Genomic DNA, 12307 nt, shown 5'->3' with positions numbered 1-12307 from the left:
GACCTAGGTGTGTGTGAGAAACTGAAAAAAACCCAAAAACAAATACACATACACAAAAACACAATGAGGACACAGTGATGTTCTGAAGGGTGATAGGTATTTGGCTTGACATTCAAAATCTGAGTTGAAATAGGCAAAGCCTTTCATTTTCATAGATCTTCAAGTGTTTTTCTATGGTGTTGACAACGATGCAAATGGATATTTAACTTATAATGAAATGGAGAGTCTCCTAGGAGAAGAGACACCGGAACAAGAGCAACTGGAGCTATTTGATGCTGACAATAACACAATGTTCTCCTATCTTGAACTAATGAGAGCGTTTGGACTGATTGGTAAGGCCCTTCAGAGACGGAAATACCAGTGAAGGTCAGGGAACAGACAGCTTTGAATAATGTTCTGTATCATAGCCAAAAACTAGCAAGACACACACAGTTTACAATTTTTAGTTTACAACTTGGAATCTAAAAGCAAAGACTATTAGAAAAATCTCAAAGATATAAAAAAACATGGCATCCCAAGCTACACACAATGATAGAGTAACAGATCATTCAGTTACTGAATGAATGAAGAATGCATGTTTTCTGAAGGTTAAGGAAAAGCATAAAAATCTTTCTCTGTACTTGCTTAAAGGATTTTAGGATGGTGCTTGTATGACCAAAACTTTAGAGCCTAAGGAGTAGGAAGTGATGCTGTAGAAGAAACTACAAGGCTACCATTAATTTAATAGAATAAAAAAGCAATATAGATGGCATTAAACCATAGAGACTCTAAAATAGCATTTGTAAAATTGTACTATTTCCCTCATCTGTTTCTTTTCTAGTTAGTTTTCAATGAATCTATCATGGAAGAAATTTGAAGACATTTACCATAAATATCTAGTACTTTCCTAACCAGTGATGTGAGGAACAGTAGACTGAGATAGAGATGGCTATGAAGAAGAGATGCTTGGTAAACTAAGAACATTCTGACATAGAAAATAAGGGAACATTTTTTAGCTCTTAAATCTTTTGAAGACACACTAGAGCTGACATCTGAAACTGACAGATTAACAGAACACGCTTGGCCATGAAACTGAAATTCCATGTAATCAACTACTAATTGAATCTATTTACTTTTGCAATTATTGAATTGCAGTCATTTCCCTCTTATTTGAAAAGATGTATGATAGCCATCAGAGAGATGTTTTGCACCTTCCCATCTCTACGTGCACAAACACGAGCTAACTCTTTCTACTCCCCCCCACCCAGGGATCATACCTATGTTGACAGCCACACTGCTAGATTATCTACAACATAATAGGGCCCATATGTTTATAGATACCTGGGTATTGCCAAAGTCTCACATTTCCCAAACCCCATCGACTTCTCTGCGTTCTATATTCAAGACCTTTAAAGCTCTTTGGTTGCTTTTGCTCCCTCCTGCCTTCTCTCTGGGGGGATAAATAAATAAAATTTTAAAGAAGATGGATTGCCATTCCAAAATACAAATTGCATGGTTGGAAAGCCATCCATCCAATTCAGATAAGCCTCTCTGGAATATCACGGAGATACAGCACGTGAATAAAAATACATAGCGAAGAGCAGAGGAGGTATTCTGAGGCAGCTTTCTATCTGAAACGTCTACCTCCTCCCCAGGTGGTCCTTGTCTTGCTACCCACACCTTTCTTTACTGCTTCCTGGGAGGTGAACCTGCTACAACCCTAAGCTGAGATAGGTTCTTGAATGCCTGCCACCTATCAGTTCTGGGCCTTTCTTTGATTCTCCCAGGCAGCCGGCTGCACCTGCAGCATCTTCTGTTAATATCAGAGATTATGAGCAATACTACTAAACAAGTGAGAGTCAAGAGAATCAGAGATAAAATTCATCCTGGCGCAGATCCTTTTAGAAGCAGCAATAACATAAGAGGCAGGCTTCCCCTGGAGAAAGTAGGGTTTCTTTCCATACCAACCAGTTGTACAAGAATTTTGACTTATTAAGAGGAAATTAAAGGGTATGCACGGCTTGACAGTTTACAGATCACTGAACTATGCCCCAGAATCAGTTCATGGGGTCCCACAGCCAAAGGGCCGGGCACTCAGCCAAGCCTTCCTCCCCACACCTGGAAGGAAGCACTATCTATATATTCATTGCTTTTGATGGACCTTACATTCTAATGAAATATTAATTAATAAATGAAGATTTTTTAATGCAGCTGGACATTTTCTCAACTTAGCCTTCTTTAATTTGTAATTCTTAAGCTTCCAATTGTGTTTCCATAGTTGGTTAAAAAGAACAAAAGCATCATTACATACATAGGCACAAACCATACATCTCACACCTGGAAATGGTAAGGCAACTCAGAAAACACTGAACGGTGGAAAACCCAGGAGAGGAAACTAAAAGCTTGGCAGAGAGAAGGGGTGGGGGGGTGGGGGTGAGAACAAAATAGGGACAGTACATACTTTGAAATCTGGAACCAGAGGCTGACATACTCAAAGTTAATTGTTTTCACAAACGGTAAAATCAACACATCCATTCCCTTGGATCTGTGGAATGCCTGAATAAACTTCCTTGCTTTCATCTTCCTGAGACGCCCCCCCCCCCATGAGAAACTGTCATGTGTTAGCTGAATTCATTGTAAGACAAAATGTTATTCATAACTAGAATCTAAGTCTCAAAATGTTTTTCTTCTAGAATAAATTCGAAGATGGAAGTTCCAGAAAGAAGACGTTCAGAGCAGTAGCTTGATTTTATAACGATTTCACCCTATTTTCACAATGTTTTATCAAGAAATGTTATGGGGGTACATCTAACCTAGTTGTTAAGACTTGCTAGTTCTTTTGAACTCTGTTCAGTTTCAAAGACGTTTTTGTTTCTTGAAATAGACTTTAAGTCATATACTGTCCTTCTTAAAAAATAAAGAAGGAATTTTTGGTTTAATTTTTTAGAAACTAATTTCTAAAGAATTGTTTAGTATAATTTATTTTTTTTTATTTTATTTATTTATTTTATTCATGAGAGACACAGAGAGGGAGAAGAGAGGCAGAGACACAGGCAGAGGGAGAAGCAGGCTCCACGCAGGGAGCCCGATGTGGAACTCGATCCCAGGACTCCAGGATCATGCTCTGGGCTAAAGGCAGGCGCTAAACTGCCGAGCCACCCAGGGATCGCCGTAAAGATTTGTTTAGTATAATTTAAATGCTAACTATACACATGTACACACCCGTACAAAGAGAGTTAGTATTAACATTATATATTAGTATATTTTTACTTTGACATACACATCATTAGTATTTGCTTTTTTTCCTATTGGCCAAGGCTCAACTAATTTTGTTCAAACTGGCATTTTTAATAACTCTAGAACTGCCTACTTACTCATAAGTTCAACTTATATCCAGAGGCCATGATGAATCAGGATCAGAAACAGAATTGACCATTTTCATGATATCATAGCCTTGGGCTGTTCTAGACACCTGGTCTCTAACTGCCAGTTCTTTTGATTTGTGAACAAAATGCACTCACTCAGAAATATCATACCACATATCAACACTAACATGAAATTTAACATTACATGCAATTTACCGAAGATATTTATACTCAAAATTTCCGATTTTCTGCTAAAAGTAAGTAATACCCATGTACTTCAGCCAAAATTTCATAAGGGTAACTAAAGTAAAATTAGCATGGATTTAAAATTTTTTTCCTTTCAAAAATATTAGTTGTTTGACATTTCAGTGCAGTGGTATAGTAAGTAAAAGAGTAATGAATAGCAAAATTATCTATTTGCATCTAAGATCTCGATGGCAAATTCTTTTTGGTTACACTCTTTACCTTATTTCTGACCTAAATGGAAAATTGATCTTAATAGTAGGACTAAGTATCCATGGCTCAGTAGAAATAATCTTTTAAAAGTGTGGATATTATATTGAAATCAAGCTAATTCTGTGTAATAAGGAATGAACACTTACTGCACAAAATAGGTTACTGAAAGAATAAAAACTAACTGAAGATAGAAATCACATAACAATAAAATATTTTTAATCAGATAAAATTCAGTGAGAACTTCAGATTTTATTAGTTAATAAATGAAATGCTTTGTAATACCTAAGATAGTTAATGTTGGTGTTAGCCTTCTTTGAGTAGATTTACACTATTATAATTGTTTTATTTTAATAACATCATTTTACATTCTTATTTTTCAGTCAACTTGGATTACATATTGCTCTGTTGAAAAATATCTGGTTTTATTACATGAACTAAGCATATTGTCAATACTCTTGCAGACTATATGAATTCTTCCTATTTACTGAAAAGTAAAGAATGTCAATTCTATAATATTGTGTGCCTTTTAGTTTCCATATTTTGAAATACAAGAACATCCATGCTGTTCTTCCCCTAACCCCAACTAAACAACCTAAACACCCAAGTAATAGTGAGCCTGAAACATTGTGCAGAATTTGTAGAAAAGTGACAATATGAAGATTTTAAATGCATGGATTCCTAAGGCACTTATAACTTAAGTTTGTTAGAAAATGTTTTTGCCATCTTCCAAAAATTTCACTAACAGTTTTGCATGAAACATAGGTTTTTCAACACTGGCTGAAAAATCTTACTCTTTCAGTAATATGCAGAATAGGAAGCTCCTTACTGTATGCATATTTTGAAGAATTTTCACTAATAGAATTCATATAATCATTAAACTTTGTCATGTAAAATTTAAAATTTTGCTATTTCAATTTTTTTTACTATACTAGTTACAAATAAGCATTCTCTAATATGATTTAGTATTTAGAAACCAGCTGAATTACTTAAAAGCAAAAATGAAAATGAATTAATTACATATTCAATAATAAAACATCACTGAATTATTCATTGAAATGGTTTTGTCATCTTTGGTTCTCTCATTTTTAAACCTTCTCTTTTCACAGTGGAGTCACTCAATTTTAGTAGCATTTTGGGCTTTGGTGAAGATTTGGGCTGTGAAGAGAGAAGACAGGACAACTGACAGGATAGTGTACCACTAGTGCTTAGGACAACATCAGGGTGAGTAGAAGACTCAGTAAAAGTTTGCTGAATGCATTAATAAAACATATTTTTTTTTCAAACAACAACGTTGGGGTGCCTGGGTGGCTCAGTCAGCTAAGTGTCTGCCTTTGGCTCAGGTCATGACCCCAGGGTCCTGGGACTGAACCCCATGTTGGGCTCTTTGCTCAGCAGGGAGCCTGCTTCTCCCTCTCCTTCTGCTTGCCTCCCCCCCCTCCCCGCTTGTGCTCATTCTCTCTCTCTGTCAAATAAAACACCAAAACAAAACAAAACACAACTTTCAAAAACTGAAAGCATAATACTGTGACAGAGGTTAGTCTATTCAGTATATCCAGGATTAACAACTACAGATTTGAGTGTTCATTTCATGCTGGCCATGATGCTAAATGTTTTAAACATAGACACAGGTGCACACACACACACACACACACACACACACACACACACACAATGTGTTTAAAACATTCAGTACAGTGGCCGGTATACAGAGTGAGTGTGTGTATGTATTCATGATAAGCCCATGAAGTAATTATCATTATACAAATCAGAAATACAAATGTTTAAAGACTAGTAACTGTTGGGAGTTAGTCTTCAATCTCAGGACCCTCAGACACCCAAACTTGGATTCAATCAATATACAGTTCTCTGAAGAAAAAAAAAAAAAAAAAAAAAGATGAGGATGTTCCTGATTAAGCACTTAATGCCAGAGGAGTTTGTGTGCTTCAGGCAAGGTGCTTATCATTTATAAATAGTAATCATTCAAAAAATATTCTCACAATAAAATGAGCTTCTTTTGTTTTAATTTCTGAGCATGTTTTATGCTCCATAACATCTAGTTACAGTGTCTAATATGCCTAATTATAGTGAAAAGCTGGAAGCAGGACACCAAGGCAGGTTATCAGAATCTATCATACCATTCAAGCACAGATATTCTTATCGTCTTGACTGAAGTAGGAAATGTGTGTGTGTGTGTGTGTGTGTGTGTGTGTGTGTGTGTGTGGTGGGGGGACCAGGATGCTATATCTTGACTCTCTAGTGTTTCATCACACTAGAGATGGTTCCTAGCAGGGAAGGAGGCAGGTAGGGGCAGATATCAGATCACAGATACGTTTTTTGAAGGACCATCCTCTGAGGATCCAGTGTGGTAGATCCTAGCCCAGTTGGAGAGGGGTGCTGTATATCACAACCTAGGGGTGGGGTGGTAAATATGTGGTTGGGTGACGTTCAGAGGTGATTCCTGGAGGATAGCACCCCCAAGCCTAAGTTGATAAACATCAGAGAATATCTTACCAGAAAATGATCAATGTAGTATTGCGAGTCTAGGAGATTGTCCTCAAATTGTAATATGAAGTTTCTGCATTCTCAAGACAGAATCTCTAGCTTTCAACTTCGATCGTAAACCATTGCTTTCACCCAAACATTAGCTCTCTCCAATCCTGGACATCCAAATTCTGTCCTTATGTCTATGTGGAGGAATATTAGAAGTCATGGCTCTAAAGGAAAAATGGATCAATATCTTAATTCTCCTTTGCATTTGATATGATGATGACCAGCTATGAAAATACATGCAGAGGCTCTTTTTAAAAAACAAAAGAGTAAATACCTTCTTGAAAACTTTACTTTATTAGAGAATCTAGCCCAAATGTGGAAAATTTAAAATCACTCTATTTACCAAAACTGGCTAACAATAAGCTTACTAGGAAAAAAAAAAAAAAACAAACAACAACAACAACAATGATCAGTAAATACCTACACTTAACATTCTTAATTCTGGGTAATTTTAAGATCCATGTTGATGTACTTTTAAGGTAAATCTCTCTGTTTAATAATAATAAAAAAAGTTCCCATGTAACATTTGTTTTTACACTCATATACACATATAAAAGTTGGGAGACATGTCTTAGAAACATGCTTATAATGGATATACATAATATTGTGAAATAAAATCTGAATAAAAATTTTATTCCAACAACATTTCTCTAGTTTTAAATCATGTTTATTGTTTAAGTTTTTATCACAGTGGAGATTAATTTATGCTTAATCATCCAGTGAGTGCCTACTGTCAATTCATCCAATTCCAAAAAAGTAAAATCAACTCATTCATACACTCTAAGCCTGTTACCATCCCACCATTCATTGCCTCAGTCTTTTTTCCCTTTTAACGGCAACATAATGATAAGATTGTAAAAAGGTATAACTAATAGGCTTATATGTATAATACCATTTCTTCAAGTATTCAGAGAGCAGTACATTTGTCTGCATCGTACATTAGAAAACTATTTGTGACATTATCTCTAAGTAGAGGAGAGTGGCTCCTGGTGGGAGTGTAATGAAGTTGTATGTCATAGTGTACGACAAGGATTTACAGCATTCTAGAATTTTCACGACTCTTCCCATGTTAGTGAATGTCATTAGGTGAATGTATATTTCTACTCTCAGTTGTCAGACATGGGATCTCCAACTACGAATAAATAAAGCATACACTCAACATGTGTAGTGCAAATGCTAAGTAAACAGAATGACACAGAATAAACTCATAGTTGCCAACTAGCCAGGACGTCCTGATTTTATGATGTCTGGGATGTGCATCCCTATTCTCAAGCAAATATGGTCATTGTTCTGTGTCAGCCACAATGACTGGAAAATGCTACTGAGGTGGGGGGGGAGGGTATGAAGAAGTGAAGAGAGAACTAGAAACTCATTTTCACAAGCAACTGATACAATTTCTCTGTCACTTCTGTAAAACAACGTGAAGTCTGATCTGTTAACAAGATCTCAAACCTCTCAGAGAAGGTACCAATATGGAGAACTGTAATGTTCCATTTAATTAAATGTTGGCACCTACATAATATGGATTGTGTGGCCCAGACAACAAAAAGGATGAAGAAGACTTTTTTTTAAGTTAAAACTTTGGAAATATAACACCTGAACATTCAAAAATTACATTATAAAAAAGCCATCAGTTACAAGAACATTCAAATAACGGCTCTGTTTAAAGATGCCACATAAGCAATAATCTTCAGTACTTTGAACAAAAGTCAGAGCTTTATATGCATTTAACATAATGTTATTCATTAAAACAAAAGAGAAAAAAAGTATAAAATTCTTCTAGAGGCAAATTATTGATGGGGGAAAACAAAAGTAAAATATGACAACTGATTTATACATTTACTTAACTGCAAGTATTTTTCCCCCCACAAGTTTCCACAGTCTATAAGAAAAGGAAAACAAAAACAAAAACAAAAACAAAAAGCAAAACAAAACTAACACAAACAAAAAAAAAACAAAAAAGGTACAAAAAAGGTGCCATTTATCTTTTCCATTGCATTCAGTTTAAGGGAAAAGTGTTCTTTCATGGTAAAGTGTTCTGAGTTCATGTATGTTAAATTTTAGAAAAGAAACACTTGGAGCCTGTCTTTCTACTTCATTCTTGGATGCTGGACCTTCAACAAATACACCAAGCAGCCAGCTAAATATTCTCTTAATCAGGGAACAACACACACATACACACATACACACCAACAAACAAATCTTTTTAAGAGAAAAGAAAGCATTCCTCATCTGGGATACACACATATCAGGATTCAAAACTAAGGTCTGATGTGGTCACTTAATTGATTTAAATAATTAAGGCTTCTAAAAGGTTCAGTGCCAAAACTCTCTATCAGTATTCGAATAAAATACATTTTTGCATTTTAGGTTTGTGCTTTTTACAGCCGTCTTAATTCCATAAAATTTTGTTAGTAAGATCAGATAACGGAGTGTTAGAATTGTTTACCAACATTTTACTTTTAGTAGTTGTTAGGCTAAATTATAGCGATAAAAATTCAATGACTGAACAGATTTGTTACTATCTTGTGGACTATTGGCTCATTTCACCTTCTTTTCATGTTTAATATGGCCATTTCTTTTGTACTTGCCATTGAGAATTCCATTATGGTAATGTCCATTAACTGTGCTATGCTTATTTCTAGACCACAGGCTTTTGATTTTTCTGTAGATAAATTTTGTCACCCAGGACAGGAAGAAGTAGAACAAGGCAGCACCAAGCAAAAGCACAAAGGCAATATCCAGTAAAAAATACTGACAGAAAGAGATTTGATGGACAGCGGCACGTAGGTGATGGGCTCCATTGTGACGAAGAATGTAATCGATCCAATAGACAGTCCGATTGACAGGGTGACCAGGTTGATCCTTGTGGATTTCTGAAAGCTTCTGGGCCCTCTGACGGTAGCTATGGAATGGAGGCAGAACACAGAAAGATCATGTAGATACAAGGTTCAGTATTGTAACTTTCTCAAGCTAAAAGTGAGGAAAATAATAAAAGCAACTATTCTTTATTAAGTACCTAGTATGTGCCAAGCACTGTGCTAAGTGCTTTAAACACAGTATCTTACATTAAGACAATAAAATAAATCTTAAACAAGTGAGGAAATTGGAAATCAGAAACACTTAAGTAACCTGATTATGATTACAAAGTTGAAATTCAGATTCAAGTTTTTTCTGACTCTAAACCCCAGTTTTGATTTCTTTTTGCTATAATATACCTCTTACTCACACATACTCCTTCTGTCCATATGCTTTTAAATACTATTAATCAATGAATCTCAACCAGGAAAAGTAGTACGTACATTCATTGGATTCTAAAAGAAAGAGATGAAGAAAAATGCAGAATTTTGTTCCAACACCTTTTTAAGCAATGAGCTTTAACTATGCTCTGATTTAAAATAACATTAAGTGAAGGTGTGGGGCTATTATAAAACAGAGGAAAAGGAGCTGAGAAACACCACTGTGAAGCCATTCATTGATGACATTATATATAGTACATATATATGCATGTATGTGTGTATATGTACACATATACAGTGTATAACACACACACATGCACACACACATGTGTGTATACACACACACACACACACACACACACAGAAAATGACCTCTTAATGATTAACCTGAAATCAGATTACTTATGTATACTTGAAAATTACACAACTGGGATTTAATTGCAATGTGACCTATGACTATAGGGTAGCTTCTGATTAGACCCTGTTTACATCTCAAAGAACACTGACAGAAGGATTATATGTGGATAATCCAGCCTCTCGCTTTTTTCTGTAGAACAAATCCAATCGCAGTAGCTCTGCATGTACTTTAGGGCTGCATTTTACAAACCTTTCTAAAAACAACTGTAAGATATATATCATTTTTCATAAAGACATCATGTTTGGAAAAATATTTGACTTTAAAAGAAGAGCTATAGAACACAGACAGAGGGATCTCCATACTAAGACACTTCGGGTCATAGAACATATTACTTCCAGTGCAGGAGTTGTGACCAAGACACTGGAGCCTTTTAAGAGGCCAGAACATGAAGGCTGCCTTTGAGCCCATATGAGGCAGTAAATGAACCTCAGTGCACTTGGATATACCCTTTTATATGAAATCTGCATCATTTTCTATGAAAGGATTTTCTTATTGTCGGTTGTTTATTAAGACTATGGCAATGTTTCTCAATCCACTGTTAAGCCGTATCTCCCAGGTATAAAAAGAAAAAGCTTATAGTCCTAAAAATACTACTGTCATTTGAAATGCAAGATTAATTAAATGTCATGTAAAAATGGAGAAAACTGCTGCATTGTTTTAAAACTATACGAGCCAGCTCTCTAAACCCTTTGAGACTCAGTAGTTAACTGGATTAACTAGAGAAATAAAAAATTAAAAAAAAAAATCAAAGATTCTGATTAGTAATTCTGAGTAAATAAACCTCTGTTTCGGTGGTACTTGTCCTAGGTTAACCCAGCACCGGTCAATACAAAGAGCATCAGCTTTGGAATCAGACAGTCTTGGTTCAAATTTCTACTCTAGTAGCTGGGCACCTATGGGCAAATTATAAGCTGAGTTTCAAGTGCCTCATCTTTATAATGTTAATAATGAAAACAGTGATATACATATATTATGAGTATTAAAGGAGACAATACCCTCATTGACACATTTTAGGGACCCAATGATTGTTCCCACAGTAATTTCTCCCTCACTTTGGCAAGTCCTGGTAGCATATCATTCAAGGTCATACAAGGCTGGCCATATGACTGCTATTCTTATTTTTCAAATTATGGAAGACATGCAGAAGGCATTAGACATAGGAATCTAAAGGATATTTCTATAACTGGTTTATTGACAACTTTTTGGTAATAATCGGTTATTGACAATATGCTGTGGTATATATACTTCATCTGCTTTCATATTAATTGAAAACCTACCTGGGATTATTGATAACTTTCACCAATGCTTCATATAGCTCTCCTTCAGTAACTGTCTTCCATTCTAGCAATATCCCCATGCCTTTTGCCTGGACCCGAGTCATAGTATCATAGTGGTCTCCAAAGAGTGGGATTCCCACTACAGGTACACCATGATACATAGTTTCAAAAATACTATTCAAACCACCATGGCTCAGGAAGGCTTTAATATTTGAATGCCCTAAAAAAGGATTAAAAAAAGAAAACATACATTTTAGATATAGGATTTTTAAAGGCTTAATTTCAGTGGTTCCTGCTCTACATCAATTAAAATGCTTGTCATATAAATAATGAACTGATTTGTATATATTAATTAAAAGCCATTTTTAAATGGCTAAAATTTCTGGCTTCAAGGAGGGTATTACAACTTTGCCTCAAACACAAATACCAATGTGTGGGAGTGAATGCCACGCCTCGAGTCGGATGGGCTTCTGAAGCCAGCAGGATGAATGTGGGGGTTGCACACAGAGAAGTAGATCTCAATACTGGAGTGATGAATAGCCTGGGCATCTGGCTGGCCTACATCGCCTTGGTAGGACTGCTGCATGTGGTTTTACTCAGCATCCCCTTCTTCAGCATTCCTATTTTCTGGACCCTGACCAACATCATCCATACCTTGGCTATGTATGTCTTCTTACATGCAGTGAAAGGGACACCCTTTGAGACACCTGACCAAGAAAAGACTCGGCTGCTGACACACTGGGAACAGATGGGACTATGGGCTCCAAAATACCTCTTCCTGCAAATTTCCTCAGCATCTCTTCTATCGTACTCTACCTCCTGGCCAGGTTCCACACCAAGTATGATGCTGCTCACTTTCTCATCAACACAGCCTCATTGCTCAGCATACTGCTGGCTAAGTTACCCCAATTCCATGGGGTTCATCTCTTTGGCATCAACAAATACTGAGGGGTGGGGCTGGGGAGAACACTGGACCAAAGGACTGTAGCGTCCTTTCCTTCTCCGTATTGTCTTCTGTATCTT

At 36.2% G+C, this 12307-nt stretch overlaps 1 protein-coding gene and 1 pseudogene across 5 annotated transcripts in view; one reads left to right on the top strand and one right to left on the bottom strand.

Annotated features, from left to right (window-relative positions):
* Window positions 1–12307, bottom strand: part of UGT8 (UDP glycosyltransferase 8) — a 104722-nt gene that overhangs the window by 13504 nt on the left and 78911 nt on the right. For 2 of the 5 annotated variants that reach the window (XR_013370974.1, XR_013370973.1), the window contains exons 5-7: window positions 11285–11504; window positions 9110–9255; window positions 6312–6484 (exon numbers count right to left, since the gene is read on the bottom strand). Coding sequence is in view for 1 of the 5 variants with exons in the window: in XM_077882440.1 (XP_077738566.1) it covers window positions 8892–9255; window positions 11285–11504 (584 nt within the window). In the remaining 4 variants the exon portion in view is untranslated. Of the gene's footprint in view, window positions 1–4938; window positions 4956–6311; window positions 6515–6995; window positions 9256–11284; window positions 11505–12307 lie in introns of those variants that run through there. The other 3 variants (XR_013370975.1, XR_013370976.1, XM_077882440.1) reach the window with 3 other exon arrangements.
* LOC144304262 (ORM1-like protein 2 pseudogene) lies at window positions 11769–12306 on the top strand (annotated as a pseudogene).

The sequence above is a fragment of the Canis aureus genome, chromosome 33, assembly GCF_053574225.1.
Source record: "Canis aureus isolate CA01 chromosome 33, VMU_Caureus_v.1.0, whole genome shotgun sequence".
NCBI lineage: Eukaryota > Metazoa > Chordata > Mammalia > Carnivora > Canidae > Canis > Canis aureus.
Note: the sequence above shows the minus strand (reverse complement) of the source record. Positions and strands in the feature narration are given on the sequence as shown.